At 43.7% G+C, this 16,254-nt stretch overlaps 2 protein-coding genes across 2 annotated transcripts; one reads left to right on the forward strand and one right to left on the reverse strand.

Annotated features, from left to right (window-relative positions):
* The first annotated feature begins 9,170 nt into the window (after positions 1-9,170).
* LOC133720089 (uncharacterized) lies at positions 9,171-13,043 on the forward strand. The gene is made up of 7 exons (XM_062146274.1): positions 9,171-10,173; positions 10,262-10,397; positions 10,481-10,534; positions 10,618-10,709; positions 11,469-11,704; positions 11,868-12,038; positions 12,363-13,043. The coding sequence occupies exons 1-7, from the start codon at positions 9,419-9,421 to the stop codon at positions 12,458-12,460; spliced, it is 1,542 nt and encodes a 513-aa protein (XP_062002258.1). The 5' UTR covers positions 9,171-9,418; the 3' UTR covers positions 12,461-13,043.
* A 272-nt stretch (positions 13,044-13,315) lies between these two features.
* Positions 13,316-15,852, reverse strand: LOC133720088 (leucine-rich repeat receptor-like protein kinase PXC1). Its single transcript, XM_062146273.1, has 2 exons — positions 14,412-15,852; positions 13,316-14,324 (listed from the first exon to the last, which is right to left on the reverse strand). The coding sequence occupies exons 1-2, from the start codon at positions 15,769-15,771 to the stop codon at positions 13,651-13,653; spliced, it is 2,034 nt and encodes a 677-aa protein (XP_062002257.1). The 5' UTR covers positions 15,772-15,852; the 3' UTR covers positions 13,316-13,650.
* Positions 15,853-16,254: the final 402 nt, after the last annotated feature.

Below are 16,254 nucleotides of genomic sequence, written 5' to 3' on the forward strand. Positions count from 1 at the left end.
GATGATTTTGGAATTGGTTTTGTTTCGAATCATGATGATACTCTTGGCGTGTGGGACACGTCGTTGGAAATTCATTTGCGAGAGTTGGGGGAAGCCTTATGTATTTTGGATTTACTGGATTTTCGGTTATGTTTCCCTGTGCCATACTGAGGGGTGATTTTATCATGCTAGCATTGATTTTCCGCCTTTGTGGCGCGGTGATGGGATCACCGTAGCCCTTCCGCCTTTGTGGCGCAGGTTACTGTCTCTGTGACAGTAATTTTGTAGCCCAGTATCCTATCGCTACACTTAGTGGCGTAAGGGTATATTACGGGAGTTATGGGAGTTCTTTAGCCTGGGAGGCTATCACCCAAGCCTGAGTGGCTTATTCGTATGGCTATCATCTTCCCCTACTCATTATATTATTGCTGGGCTAGCGGGGTCTAGTCCGATTCCCTTAACCAGCGGGGCTGGTCTTATTTTCTTGAGTATCAGAGTTCTTTCCTCTTTGCTTGGTTGTGGCTAGCGGGGCTAGTCGGTTTTCTTGAGCTGAACTAAAGTTGTGTTTCTTTAAATTGTTGCATGCATCGGGATTTTTAAAGAAATAAATGTGGGAAAGTATAAAATACTTTTGGTTTTAAATTGTTTATTTTTGTCCACTCACGCTAACGTTTTTATGTACTTTCCCCTGGGCCCTTCGGTTTCAAATGCCCAGTGTGCAGGAGAAATTAGTTGAGGTCGGGCGTACATGGAGTCGAGGCATAGTCAACAGTATGGCTTCCGCGATTGCCTTGAATTAGGTTTTCCTCATTTACCTTTCTATTAGAATTGCTCTGATTACTTGCAGAATTAAGGTTATTAAGTCGAGATTTGTGTGTTGTAATTTTGGTTGATGTTGTTTGGGGGAGCAGGGTGGCTCCAGGAGAATAAGGATGGGTGATTTAGAAGTGTAAATTCTCTTTCTACAGGTTTTGGGTTGTCCACTTTAGGGGAAGTTCTGCCTAATTTTTGGCAAAATTTCTTCTAAGGTGGGCCCCGCAGGTCCGTATCGGATTTCAGGGTGAAATTCGGGGCGGGTCCTGTCACTACCAGTGATTGGAGGTTGCTACCGGACATGTGTGTGATGGGTTGGAGGTGGAGGACGCGATGCGGCTGGGTTTTCTTACACCTGTTTCGGATGGCGGCGGCTGGGCTCCTCAGGATGTTTCACGCGGGATCTGGAGGCGGGATCGATGAACTCTGGTATCGAATCCGGGAGGCTATGGCTGTGTTAGGCGGGGCGTGGCTGTGCAGGTGGATGTTGGTTGGGTTAGGCGGGGTGTGGCTGTGCAGGTGGTTTTTGGGAGGTGGTTTGATGGCGGAGGGTTGGGTGGTTGCAGCTATGTTGCTTCTCGGTTTTATTATAGAGTCCATTGATACCGGCGTCAATCCAGCAGTGGGTGTTCTTGGTAGTTCGGCAGTGGTTCATCTCGGCAGGTCTATGAATTCCGGTGGTATTTCTTTGCTTTTTAGTGCTATTTCAGCTTTTAGTTTAGGTTTTTGGCTTAGTCTAATAAGTCCCTACTCTTTCGAGCTAGGGTTTTGGAGTCTTGGTATGGTAGGTGTGTCGTGTTATTCCCAGGAATTCAATTTACCTTTTTGTGGTCAAAGTAATGGGGAGAAGCTCCTGCACATGGTCTGGCGATTTTGGGTCATGGTGTTGAAGGGAGTATCTTTCCTCTTGAGGTTGGCTGTGAGGATGTACTTTGTCTCCTGGGTTAGTATGGATGAAGTGTCGTTGATATGACATTATTTTCGGGGACTACATGTTTTACTCTCGATGTTTTCTTGTTGTCAATGTGGTAGTGACTTGCTCTTGCACGTGGTCTGGTTGGATTGGGACACGGTGTTGATGAAGGGGAAGTGGCTGTTTGTAATGTTGGATGCAAGGATTTATCGTGACTCTCGGAAGTTGTCTTATACTGTAGCCCGAGTTGAGGGGCGATTAGTTTGGTTAGGGGTTGGGCCCGTTTGGCTCATGGATGTCATCGTGGATGATGGACTGAGGTTGTTCTTAGGGAGGAGAGTGGGGAACTTATGTCCACCACCGGTCATTCCCGTTTTATGTAATCGTGTTATTCTTGAATAAAATGTTTCTTTCATTCTCGAAAAAAAAAAAAGGACTTTCATTATGGGTCAAGTTGGCATTTGTACCTATTGGGTAATACTCGCTGGGTAATACCCACTCAATAATAGTTCGCGGGTAATATTCAATCATTTCAATGGGCAAATACCCATCAAATAATTCAAGGCTAAACTCATACCCACTCATTTACCCGTTTTCAATATGGGCAGTTTTTTTTTAAAAAAAATTAAGGCCTTCAGCCTATTAAAGGCTGTATTTTTTTTTTAAATACTTACTACTATTTTTTTTTTTGACAAATACTTATTACTACTTTATTGTTTTTCTTTAATCTGAATATTTCTACTTTAGTGTTAAGTTGATAAGCAAAATTAAATTCATTTTTTAACACAAACTTAGATAATGAAAATGACTATAAATAAGTAACTTCTAACTATAACTTCAATGATTACAAGAAAAAAATTACAAAATGAGAATTCTAATATCTAAATCCTATATACTAAAACAAAGGTGAAGACTTTGCACTTAGGATCTTGCCGCAATGCTTACAAATTGCTTTCTCTTCCCCCTTGATCATTTTTACTTCGAAATTGTCCCATACTGCTGCTTTCCTCCTTCTTTTGCGTGGAACACTTTGCTCCACATCCTCATCCATTATGTCATTATTAACACAGCTATATGACACATCTTCCATACTACAAGAAGTAAAATATATGTTTCAATAAAAACAGAAAAAAGAACAAGTCCTAGCAGCTTAACACAAATTAGATACACAAAGTTCAAATGCATACAGAAGGCAGGGGTTCTAATACTATAGAACAACAAGGGTTGATGATAAACAGAGAAGAGTAACCCAAAAATTATACAGACTACTATACATCAACGAAACGCCATTCAAAACCATTCTTAGCTCAATCGGAAAGTATTATTATGCAATAAATAGAATCAATTCCTACATTCAAGTTGTCCATATTTGCATGAATGAATTATTTGGAAGCAAGTAGCAAAGCTACTTTACAAGACTCCCAAGGAGATTAAAAGAAAAACGTCCAGTCAGGTAGAATTTAATGGGCATACTCCTAGAACACCAGAGTATGTCTATCCAATTCAAGTTCACAGCATGCATAAACTCATAAGAAAGTAGGGCTGGCAAATCCAGCCGAGACAAACCAGCCAACCGTATCCGTCCCGAACCAAGTTTGTCGGTAGCCGACAATTTCGGTAACCGAAGTTTTGGTACGGTACAACCGAACTGAGATGGGGTAACTAGTACGATACTGGTATTGAACTTTACAGAAATACGGTATACCGTACGTATCACATATTTAATATAATATGTATTTATTTTAAATATTTCTTATATTATCAATCGTAGCCGTTGATTTTCTTATAATCTAACTAACAATCGTTAGATTAAGTCATTAAACCCTAATCCCTCATTCCCTCAGACGGAGACCTCAATCTCTCTCTCTTGAACCCGAGGTCCCCAGCCCTCAAAACTCTCTCGCTGTCACTCCCTCAGACGGAGACCTCACTCACCTCAGTCTCTCTCTCGAATCCGAGCTCATCAGCCCTTAAACTTTGTTGCTATCACTCCCGCTGTCGTCGGACGGGCTCTGGCCGTAGGTGACGATGGTAGATGGGAGGAGGAAGGATAGTTCAGGGGCGCTGAGGGGTGGGTTTTCAGATCTTGCAGACCTAGAGGGGTTGGGATTTGGATCTTTGTTGCTGGTTTGGGGTCGGAGGAGATTGAAACGGATCTCGGCCGTCGGTTTGGGGGAGTTGTGACGACCAAGCCTTGACGAGCAGCAGAGGTTGGATCGTTGTTGTTGGTTTGGGGTCGGCGACTGAAGCGGCAGACTGGGTGGTGGTGAATTGGGTCTGCGGCGGCTAAAGATAGTTTCCTTGTGCTAGTCCGACAATGGTGGGCCGGCAGAGGAGTCGGCGCGATGGTGGCTGTCCGGCGGTGGTGGAGGGATGGCAGAGGTGGTGGTGTCGAGTTGGGGTTGACTATGCAAGATTTGGGCTTGCCTTGCCTAGCGGGCCTAAACATTCTCCTTGCTCCTTTGATTTGGGCTCAATTCTTGGGCTCTGGCCGGATTGTGGCTTAACTATAAACTCGGTTGGAGGCCCAACCAACCGAGTCTCTCAGTATACCGAGATATTGGTATACCGACTTCTGTGGCTGGTAATGGGAGAAGATTTTATGTACCAAACTAGTCTGGTACGGTAGGTGGTTTTGGGCTTGCACCTCCGGTACCGAACTGAACCCACCCCTATAAGAAAGTAGTTTTAAGCCTTGCACACAAACAAATGGCACAATGGCACACAAACCAATTCAAGTTCACAGCATGCATCAACTCATAACACACTAATTTCTCTTCATTTCCACCATAGCCCACTTCACCATTATAACAAAGACAACATATCCACACTGTAATCAATCGGAAACTTCACACTAAGCTGGATTCCCCTACAATTGGCTTAATACTCAATTGGAAATCTCAATTCTTTCGTACCCTTATTCACAACATTGAAACTTTTTCTTCAACTAGGCTTCTGTACCAATAACAGAACAGAAAGAAAGCAATAGCTTTTGGAGGATCAGTTCCCTTCTACTTCTTCTACTAGAATATCTCATTCAAATTGAAGTTAACAAAACCCAGAATCCCTTTGCAAAAATTGACACAGAATCAAACTCTATTCCAACAGATCCCACAATCAAAAGCCAAAACTCAAAAGCACTTGCTCAAATCCACAAAACTACGATCTTTAATCTCAATATGCTTAACCAAAACAAGAAAAACCACATGAATCGCAAAACCCACTTCCTGAAAATACTTTTTCCTTCCTAAAAATCAAATCAAGCATTGCAAATTGCATATATACAGACAATAGATACATATATAAGAGAGAAGGAAGCTAGTAGTACGAGTTCGAGAGAGGAGAAACAATGGCGGCGCCTGAAATTCACAGAAAGACGAACTCCGCCTCGTCTCCACCGACGAAATCCACCACGTCCTCAACCCTGGATGCCGGAGTAACCGATCTCAGGCGAGATTTCTGAGTTGAACGGAGAGAGAAGAATCAGAGAGAGAAGAGGGTATTGAGTACTGAGTATTGGAGATCGCGGGTAAGTGAATAGGATTTGGGTATTGGGTAAAATTTTAGTACCCGTGGGTAATACCCATACCCGGCCACCCGTTTCTATATGGGTATTTTATAAAATACCTGTACCCACCCAAAATTCATAAACGGGTACCCATACCTATAAAAAAAAAAAAAAATACCCGAATGGAATAAATACCCACGGGTACCCATACCCATGGGTTAAAATGCCATCCCTAATTACGGGCATAGCCCAACAGAGACCCAGCAAAATGCTAAGGCCCAGATACAACTAAAAGGGAAGGTGACTTCCTTTTAAATCCAAAACCGGAAATAGAAATAGGAAAGAAAACCCAGAAACAGAAATAAAAGCAAAAGGCTACAGCTTGGTTTCACAGCTCTGCCGTGTGAGGGCAAGGCAACCCGTTGTTTCTCAAAATTAGAGTCAAGGATGGTGGTGGCTATGACGCCCATCGCAACGGATCCACCGTATTATTGGCAAGCAAGGCTGCACTGTGGGCAACTTGATTTGCTTCACGGGGAACCCATTCCCAACAAATCTGATCAAAGAAGGAGCAGCGATTCCTGATCCGATATAAAATCGAAAAGGTTTGCCAGTCCCTGCTTGCAGATAGGTTTTTCAGATCAGAAATGATTACTTTGGAGTCTGATTCAATAATCACTCTTTTCAGGTTCATGGAGATAGCTAATTCGATTCCAATCGATATTGCTTCAACTTCCGCAATGGGAACCGAGGCACACAAAGCTTGGGATGCAATCCTGCCCAGAACTGAGTTTGCACTATCTCAGATGATCACACCCAACTCGGCATAGTGGGGAGCTGTCCAGGTCGCATCACAATTCACTTTCACAAGAAGCCACGGAGGAGCCATCCAAACATCCAAGCAACTTAGGAGAACAAGCCTTAACAAATTCTGATACCTGATCTGAGATGGATTTGACAATGTGGAGAGGGTGAATGGGCTTCTTTTGATAGATGAAGGCACACCTGGACTTCCATATATTCCAGCAGATGAAACTTAAAATGGTTAGTAGTATTTTCTTTTCACTCCTGGTAGTGCATGTTGTTAACAATTGTTGGAACCAAATATCAAAGGTCCTAATTTGATGCTTGATGATTTTGATACCGAGAAAAGTACCAAACCAGACCGTATCCACCCAAGAACACAATAGGAGTATGTGTTCAATTATTTCAGGGGCCTTTCCGCATATAGGACACACAGGGGTATTTGCCAATTTTCTTTTGAACAGGTTGAATAGCTCCATTTAGAACCCGCCAAACAATGCTAGCCCCTAAACCCTAAACCCTGATCACTAGTCTGGGCAGTTCGGTTATGATCAAAACACCCCCATTTAGAGGAGGGATCCATCTATCCTTCCCAATGTCTATAGAACAACCATTGATGACTTGCCAGTAGTAACCATTAATCAATTTGTCTCTAGACTCCAAAAGACTAGCCCACTCCCACGAGGCTCGATGGCCTTTTACAGCATTCAAGAAGTTGCAGTCCGTGAAATACCTGGCCTTAATAGCTTGAGCCCAGAGAGAAGTAGGATCTTGAATTAATCTCCAACATTGTTTGGCAGGTAGAGCCAGGTTGAAATGCTGGAGATCCCTAAAACCCATTCCTCCTACAGATTTGGAGTTTCCCAGATAATCCCAGCTTTTTCAATGTATTTTCTGATTTTCCTAGTCTGAGCCCCACCAAAATCTCCCCAAAACAGAGTTAAGCTCATCACAAACTCCTTTGGGGAATTTGAAACACACCATAGGGTAAGCTGGAATGGCCAGAGCTACTACCTTTATAAGAACTTCCTTCCCAGCCAGGGATATAGGCTTCTGCTTCCAACCTTCAACCTTTCTATTTACTCGGTCCTTCAGATAGGCTAAGGCCTCCTTCTTTGATCTGTCCCAAACTGTAGGAAGGCCCAAATATGTCTCCGGGTTCTCCACCTTAACAAAATCGAGCAGCTCACACATTAACAAAGCCATTTGATTAGGGGTATTAGGGGTGAAGAATAGACTCAATTTTTCATTGTTTATCAGTTGCCTCGAGGCCGTACAATACTCAATGAAAATTTGGTTGAGGTGCCAGCAATTGTGCAGAGTTAGGCTCATGAAGAATAAGCCGTCATCTGCAAAAAAATAGATGGGATAAGGTTGGGCATCCCCTACTCAAATTGATTCCCATAATAGTCTTGTCTTGAATTGCTTTCGTCAATCTCAAAGAGAGCACCTCACTGACCAGTTGAAAGCGATAAGGGGATAGGGGGTCCCCTTGTCTCAGACCTCTGCTAAGAAAAAAGAATTTGCCTTAATTTCCATTTAAGACAATAGAGAAGGAGACTGATGTGACACGAGCCATAACCCAGTTCACCCAGCCTCTATCAAAACCAAATCGAATTAGAGCAGCCTTTAGGAAATCTCATTCCACTCGATCATACGTAAGAAAAGGTAATGACATGATTTTTGTGTTTGTACAACGTTGTAATTTTTAGACAAATTTGTTTCTTTTTCTGGATAAATCACGTCGTAGTGGTGGAGAGAGAAATTTATTTAAGTGGTTAGATGAATAATTTAATTGACTCATAAAAAATATAAAACGTTATTCTAACCCTCTAATGTTTAAAGCTATGGTACGATGTCTACTTTGTTGTATTTTTTATTTACCATAAATAATTCATATGGATGAAGTATATTAATTCAAAATCTAAGTAGCCACTCAACTATATCTAGGGGTTGAATCGTATAATCTTAATCTTCATATGACATTATTTAACAACTGCATACATTAGCCGCTTCAAATTTATGGTAAAAGATGAAGAAAAGAAAAATAAAATCAAAGAATCATCATTTTCCCTCCCGCTTTAGTAGTATTGATTGAAAATCAAATACTGCTTGATCGTATTATAAGTTTCATATATTCTTATTTCTATGTTAATTATGTCATGCTTTCACACCAAGGCACCACAATCCATGAAAAAAGGATGCGTCTGCTAGGGTTTCCTGGCCGACCTCTTTTTCATTTAAGAGGCGGTGACGGCTTCAGCTTCCATCCATCTCCCCATCGCGATGTCCATTTCCGGCTATCGCTTCCATTCATTTGGTTCTCCATCATCAATAGCATATCCTCTATGGAGCAAGACAACCTCTCTCAAAATACTGTTTCGATCTATGCCTTCGATCGCTCCGACGATGATGCTTTGGTCTGAATTCTGTGTACTTGGTGTCGCTGAAGGTGCGCCATGGATGGATCAAGAAAGATCATCCCCAAAACAAGGCTCTCCTCGTCAATCTGATTCCGATAATTTTTGGTGATTGGTGTCGCTATTTGGGCGGCGCTACTAGCAGTCAGCTCTACGGTGGAGATGCAACATGTTGGCACTCCCAAGAATTGCACGGTGTCCCTCCATTGCAGTCAAGCTTGCCTAAATCTAAAAAGGTACATGCTGATGAAGTTCTGAGCATGTTGTACTCAGGAAAACCTCCTAGCCCTAGCTTGAAAGGCAAGGAGAAGATGTATTTTCTTTTATGTTTCTTAACTATGTATTAGATTATGTCATAGTTATAGGCTCGCTTTAAATTAGTGAGTGATAAGTTCGAATATAGTTGGTTTATCCCTATGTACCACTGTGGTCTTTATCACGAATTCTTATTCTGTCCTTTGTGAGACAGCGTGAGGGTATGTAATGACCTTCTTGATATGAGTCTTATCAATAAAACTATCATTTATTCAAAAACAAGGTCATGCTTTCACTCTCAATTCCTAAGAGTTTCATTTTGAACCTTAATCACGAAACTAAACAAGGAAACCTTTTTTTTTTTTCAATTGAAAAATGTACCCTTTCAATTATTGTCATAAAAAAAAAAAAAATCAGGTATTGCCAGCAAACCAGCACAAAGCACGTAGATCAGCTGGTCGCCTGGTCCCGACCACCCAAAACCTCACGAACCATTTCCCAAAACGCAAAAAACATGAAAACCAAGGTCCCACCCACGTTCCAATTCCATAAAACAAGTATTAAACTCTTACTCATACTTAACGGGACCGTCACAAAGACGTCACGGCGGCCCTCACTCGTTCCGTCTAAACGACTCGTCTCTCTGTCTCGCTCCTCCCCTCCTTCTCTAACGTCGTCGTTCCCTTCAACCCCCGGTAACCGTAACGTCCGCTCCTTCTCTCTCTAATGGCCTCCTGTGACGACGACTTCTCTCTCCTCGGCAGTAACGACTCAAACCCTAACCACCGCAACCCTCACGCGCCTCCCAACTCCCACCGCATTCCCCAGCCCTACGCGCCTCGCTTCGCCACCCGAACCACCCCGCCCGTGGTCACCGTCTCCAGCGGCGACAAGGCCAACGCCGGAGAAGATCAGGACGACGGCGAGGACTACGGAGACGCCGCCGCGTTCTGTTCCAACCCCTTCGACAGCGGCACGGATCAGAACGACGTCGCGTCGAAGAGAAAGGACCAGTCCGATGAGCTCAGCGACGGAGCCGGCGGCGGCGGAGGAGGAGGTTCGTACACCATCATTAGGAGATCGAAATCCTCGGCCGTGGCCGCCGGAGAGTACCGGAAGGATCGCGAGGAGTGGAGCGACGGCGCGATCGCTTGCCTTCTCGATGCGTACATGGACAAGTTCACGCAGCTGAATCGGGGAAATCTGAGAGGCCGGGATTGGGAGGAGGTGGCCGTGATCGTGAGCCAGAGGTCCGAGAGGCAAACCAAGAGCGTCGAACAGTGTAAGAACAAGGTCGATAATTTGAAGAAGAGGTACAAGCTCGAGAGGCACAGGATGACCAATTCTGGAAATTCGCCGAGTCATTGGCCTTGGTTCAAGAGAATGGAGCAGATCGTCGGAAATTCGCTTCCGGCGAAGGCCACCTCTGATGATGACAGAGGCGTTACTTCCTCCGGTCCCACGCCTCAGAAATCAAAGAGGTTCGAATTTTTTTTTTTTTTTTTTTTGGTGGATTCTCTTTGGTTGATGGTGTAGTACAGTTGGTCACTATCTGTTTGTTTTTGGCAGAAATGCAAGTGCAATTACTAGTCCTGTGACTCAGATAAACAAGCAGCCGAAATTTAGTCTTAAATGGCGAAGAGTGGTGTTCAAAGTCAGTGGTGCTGCTCTAGCTGGCACTGCTGCTAACAACATTGACCCAAAGGTTGTTTGCACTTCCATTAATAGTCTGTTTTGTTGAGTTACTTCCGTTGAACGAGTTTCGATATGTGTTTTGTGATTGTGCAGATAACAATGCTGATTGCGAGAGAAGTTGCAATGGCCTGCCGCAGTGGGGTGGAGGTAATTATGTCTATGATTGTCATCTGCGAGTTTCTGTGCTCAACCTTGTTTTTTACTTCTTAAAATGTTGCTTGGTGAAATAGGTGGCAATTGTTGTTGGTGGTCGCAACTTCTTTTGCGGAAATACGTGGGTGAATGAAACAGGTTTAGACAGAAGTACTGCATACCAGACTGGGTAAGTTTTATTGCTCATCTTGCATTTTAACATTGTCCTTGTGTTCTTTGGATCATACCACCTATTATTTAGGATTATGGTATCTTTAAAAGGTTTAAATAGCACTACTGTATCCCATGGGTATCCCAACCTGGGTATATGCCGACTGGGTATCCTCAGTAACCTTGGAATATTATCATGATGATTTCATATTCTTAAGTAAAGAAGATCAAAAGAAGTTTGGGCCATTCTTTTTTTTCTTAATTGTATGGAATCAATCCTTTTCTTTTTCCTTTTTCGCCTGGGCCTGTAAGAATCTGACTCCCCGCTTTACTTTTCAATAAGGAACTTCACCCTAAAGCACTGCTCGTGAAAAGGTAATTGCAATATGTTCGTTTATTTATTCTGATCTAGAGCTACTTGTCATCATGACTTGTATGGGTGACTTCTCAGAGGTCTCATAAATCAACTGTCTTAGAAGTATTACCCCTGGAGGATGTATGATTTCATACCCTTATGTGTTTTCAGTCAAAACACGCCTGCATCTGCTGTACACTTATATCATGTGACTAATTGCCTGAATTGGGGAGGAAATTAAGTGTAATGTGTGAGGGATGTCATAGAAATATTGTGATTGAGGAAAAGAACATTGGGTTTGTGTCCTATCTTCAACTACTTATTGCTATGCTTATCAGAAATTGCCTGATAGTGTTTATGATGCTCAAATTTGTGCCCACACATTACATGACCTAAACAAGTTGATTCTCTGATGTCTACCAGCATGATGACCACTGTAATGAATTCGATATTGCTCCAGTCAGCATTTGAGAAGATGGCAATCCAGACTCGTGTTCAAAGTGCATTTTCTCTGCCAGAGCTTGCTGAACCATACAATAGGCAACGGGCCATCCGGCATCTTGAAAAAGGCAGGGTTGTAATATTTGCTGGAATTGGTGCTGGCACTGGAAATCCACTCTTTACTACTGACACAGCTGCAGCACTTAGAGCTTCGGAAAGTATGTCTCTGTACCTTTCACGCTTTCAAATAAATTACATCACATTTTGAACTATTGTTCTACTTCAGCTCTTAGACACACACTCGCATGGTACATGCATGGATCCTCGCACCCTCAATCTCTTTGATTTTCGATAAAAGTTTGTGACGATCTTGATTTTCAGTCCATGCAGAGGCAGTACTCAAGGGTACCAATGTTGATGGTGTGTATGACCGCAATTCTCAAGACAATAATTTTACGTTCCAGCACATCTCTTTTAGGGAGTTGGTCACCAGAGGTGAGCACAACATGGACACAATGGCACTAACCTTATGCGAGGACAACAGGATTCCAGGTGAGTACATTATGATTTTATTTGTAATTAGCTCCAGACTTGTTCTTTACCTTGGTGCAGGCATTTCCCATTGTTAGTACATGAATGCATCAAAATAGAGATGTAGAGGGTTAGTTATGTTACTTGAAATAGAGATGTAGAGGGTTAGTAATTATCCCATTGTTGGAATAATAATGAGCATTGAGTCATCCAACTGTCCACATTTTGTGATCAAGCAAGTATTCTAAGAAACTGTGAAGAGTATTTAAATTATTCAAGTATTACCTTTGTTCATGTACATGGGGGATGAAACACACATTTAAGCAATTTGTGTTTTATGTGCAGTTGTGATCTTTAATCTACTAGAGACTGGAAATATATCAAAAGCACTTTGTGGAGAACAAGTTGGTACCCTGATTGATCAGGTTGGAAGTATGAGCTAATGTTTATAAAACTCGGAGCTGTTGTATCGTTAGGTCAGTAGCCCTAGTTAGTTGTCAAGTTAGGAGTATTCGTGGTTGCTGGGCTACTTGCTGAGACTGCATATCCTTGGCAAAACGATTTGTCACCTGACTACATGCGGAGGTAGAGTATACATTCTAACTATTGTAACATTAGCTAGTAATTGATGATTACTTGATTAGTGATCATGTTTAAGTTATGCAATTTAAGGTGTTGCTAGTGTTTATTGTTCTGTAAATGGTATGAACTTGGTGATGATATTACTTGGAGAAGATTGTTGATGCAGATGAGGATAGCTTCTTCATTGGTACATTTGGTATGTAAACGGCTACATATGATTCGAAGTTATGATTCATGAAAGACTGAAATTATTGTTGTACTTCTGTGTAAACTTTAAATCCTATAAATGCATCTTGGAACTCCTAGATTGCCTTATATCGCTTTGTATAATCAGTTCTATCAAGTTTGATGCTTGAAAATTGTCAACAGGCTAGTGTTAAATGCTGTAGCAATGATATTTGAACTGGAGGGTCAATAAAGATGATGAGTTGGGATTTGATATTTCTTTTCCTTTTCTTATTGAACTGTTGGCTGTAAATGGTTGTAGGAAACGGATCATATAGTAGAAAACTGTTTGCATTGAATACATTGTGCCCTCAAAAATGAAAAATCGAGTCATCAGCCTCTGGCCTCTATTTCACCAAAAGCAAATTTGATGTCCTGGTATGTTTTTTATTTTATTTTTTTGATGAGTTGATGTACTGGTATGTTGATGAACCACGGTAATGAAAATGTAAGAAGTATTTGTGCCAAAAGCTTGTGTGGATGAACCATGGTGCAGATAAAGCTGCTTCGACTACAACTCTTTTAAGTTTTAACTTGATCAAGAATAATAATAAGCATATTATTACAAGCTACATTACATAATAGCAACTAATTAAAACTACCCGGTAAGATGATCAATCCCCTCACCTGCAACAATTTGAAAATACAAGGACTTACAGATATTACATTACAGAGACCACAACTGAACAAGAATAAGGCTTGAGAACGAGCCACCAGTAGCAGCAATTCGCAGCGAGACAATGCAAATGAAACTGAGGATGATACTACACACTGAGAGTTATGGCGCAGGCAATAAATAGGCAACAGGGAGAATCAGCAAGGATGATCAGGCTAGCCCATCTTCGGTGGTGGGAATGGAAGGAGAAAGCGAATTGCGGGAATCATCATAGTCTTCCCCAAGAGGAGATCTCTCCACTCTTATGTCCTCCACCATCTTAGCCACTTCAACCATAGTAGGCCTCTTTTCTGGCTGAGGCACCACGCATGCCAATCCCACATGGAGCATTGACACAAGCTCCTCCTCGATGTTCTTGTACCTCAGAAGTTCCTGATCAAACACCTCTCCAGTCCACTCTTCCTTCACCACAGACCTCACCCATTTCGGCAGGTCCACCGCCTGCTCCTCCTCATCCATGCGTGGGCGAGTAGGAGAAGGGTACAGGGAAGGAGCTCTCCCTGTGAGAACCTCCAACAGCAAGACCCCGAAGCTGTACACGTCTGCTGTCTGCGATAGCCTCTTGGTCTCTGCCTGCTCAGGAGCTCTGTATCCTCCCAACCTCGCAATGGCGTGAACCGGGTTCAGAAGCAGGGACAGTCCGAAGTCAGAAATGCAAGCCACACCGTTCTTGTCAAGCAGCACATTGGAAGACTTCACATTCCCATGTGGTACTTTTGCAGCGCTAAACTCTTCATGAATCCGAGCTAGTCCGCGGGCAGCTCCCAACACCAAGCTGATCCTTGTAGTCCAATCCAAAGGAATTCTGCCCGGACCGCGATTCTCTGGTTACATCAACAGCAACTTCAACAGTTAAGCACAAAAGTATAGCCAAATGTTCAACAATTTTGACAATGTAAAATACCAATTACCATGAAGAAGTGAGTGCAAGCTCCCATTAGGCAGATAGTCATACACAAGAAGCTTCTCCTCCTTAGCATAGTAATAAGCACTAAGCCTCACCACATTAGGGTGCTTAATCTTCCCAATCAAATCCATATACTGCTCAAACTCTTTCCTCGCACAAGGGTTCGCATCCTTGAGCCTCTTCACCGCCATTGTACAACCATCATCAAGCACCGCCTTGTACACCGTCCCCAAGCTCCCTTTCCCCAACATCTCCGCCGAGGCCCGGAGCAAGTCCTCGAGCTCAAACTGCTTCCTCCGGTCGAAAAACACCAGCTTACTCCGGTCAGTAGCATTAGTCCCATCACTGTCACCACCCCCATTGTTAGCATACACCCTCTTTTCACCTCCATAGCTACTTCCACTCTTCCTCTTCCCGGCTTCGCTTCCCCCGATCGAGTTCGAGCTTCGGTCTCTGGCGCAGTAGTGAGCCACAATGAACGAAATGATAACCAGAATGGCTACGCAATTCGCTATCACAATTGCTACTATTGCTCCAGGACTCAATCCCTTTCTCGAGTTTTTGACCCTCGGCTCGTTTATGATGCTTGTTTGAGGCAACGAGCTGGGGTTAGACGGCACCGTTTCGGTCGAAGCCGCCGAGGGTGGGTTAGCTCCGGTGAAGGAGCAAGCCGGTAACGGAGACGAGCCGCAGAGCCCTTCGTTGCCGGAAAAGCTTTCCTCTCCGAATTTTCTGAGCAAACCCTCCGGCAATTTTCCATAGAGCTCGTTGTTGGTCAGGTTAAGCTCCTTCAGGTCGGAGAGGGAGCCGGAGAGGTCGGGGATCTTGCCGGTGAGGAGGTTGTTCTGGAGCCGGAGCGTGAGGAGCCGGCTCAGGCGGGAGATGCCGTCGGGGACGGCGCCGCGGATGTTGTTGTCGGAGAGGTCGAGACGGAGAAGCCGCCGGAGCGAGGCGAATTCCGGCGGGATCTCGCCGGAGAGGTCGTTCCCGGCGAGGTAGAGCAGCTTGAGGTTGGTGCAGTTGGCTAAGGGCAAAACGGTGCCGTTGAGGCGGTTGTTGTGGAGGTCAAGAAGGCGGAGTTGGTCCAGCTGAGCCAGAGAGTCGAGCGGGCCCCGCAGGTTGAGGGAAGGGAGGGAGAGACCGACGACTCGGAGGTTGTTAGTGGAGCATCGGACTCCGACCCATGCAGCGGCGCAGGGGTCGGGTCCGGTCCAGTTGGAGAGGAGGTAGCCGTGGGTGTCGGTTTTGAGGCGGAAGTCGGTGAGAGCTGACGTGTCGTTCGGCGGCGAAGAGGAGAGTGAGAGTTTAGCCGAGGTGAGTAGGAGTAGGAAGGCTAAGGCGATAGGATAAGCCTTCTTCTTCATGGCTGTGAGCGTAGGCGGGAAGAGAAGGAAACGAACAAGCTCTTATTTTTCAAAAAACATATATGAGAGACTAAAAGAGTGAGAGAGAGAGAGAGATGATAATAAGTGGGGAAAAAGAAAAAGTTATGGTTTTTTTTTTTTGCTTTATTTACCTTTTTTTTTTTATTTTTTTTATTGAGGAATGTTATGATTATGGGGCATGGTGGTGCTTTTGGGGGGAGGGGTATGATTAAAGAGGGAGAATAGGAGCATGGTATGGTTGTGGGAATGATTGATGTTTTCCACTCCTTTCATATGGAATGAGTAAAGGGTTTTGAGAGAAGGGTACATCTTTGTCACTTTTTCTTGACCAAAGGCAGAGGTGAATGGGAGGACTCAAGGACCATGGTCCCGGGCATGGTACACTACACAAGTTGGTAAATTGGCTTTGACATTGTTACAGACTTACAGCAGAGGAGCTTTTGTGCGCAGTCCTTTTAGTCA

This window comes from Rosa rugosa, chromosome 7 (genome assembly GCF_958449725.1).
Source record: "Rosa rugosa chromosome 7, drRosRugo1.1, whole genome shotgun sequence".
NCBI lineage: Eukaryota > Viridiplantae > Streptophyta > Magnoliopsida > Rosales > Rosaceae > Rosa > Rosa rugosa.

What these genes read in the sequence shown, in the direction of transcription:
- LOC133720089 (XM_062146274.1), top strand. Translation starts at nt 9,419, where the DNA reads ATGGCCTCCTGTGACGACGACTTCTCTCTCCTCGGCAGTAACGACTCA. An exon ending in CTAACAACATTGACCCAAAG is followed by an intron (nt 10,398 to 10,480) that starts GTTGTTTGCACT and finishes GTGATTGTGCAG; the next exon opens with ATAACAATGCTGATTGCGAG. An exon ending in CCTGCCGCAGTGGGGTGGAG is followed by an intron (nt 10,535 to 10,617) that starts GTAATTATGTCT and finishes TTGGTGAAATAG; the next exon opens with GTGGCAATTGTTGTTGGTGG.
- LOC133720088 (XM_062146273.1), bottom strand. Translation starts at nt 15,771, where the DNA reads ATGAAGAAGAAGGCTTATCCTATCGCCTTAGCCTTCCTACTCCTACTC. An exon ending in CTTGCACTCACTTCTTCATG is followed by an intron (nt 14,325 to 14,411) that starts GTAATTGGTATT and finishes TGATGTAACCAG; the next exon opens with AGAATCGCGGTCCGGGCAGA.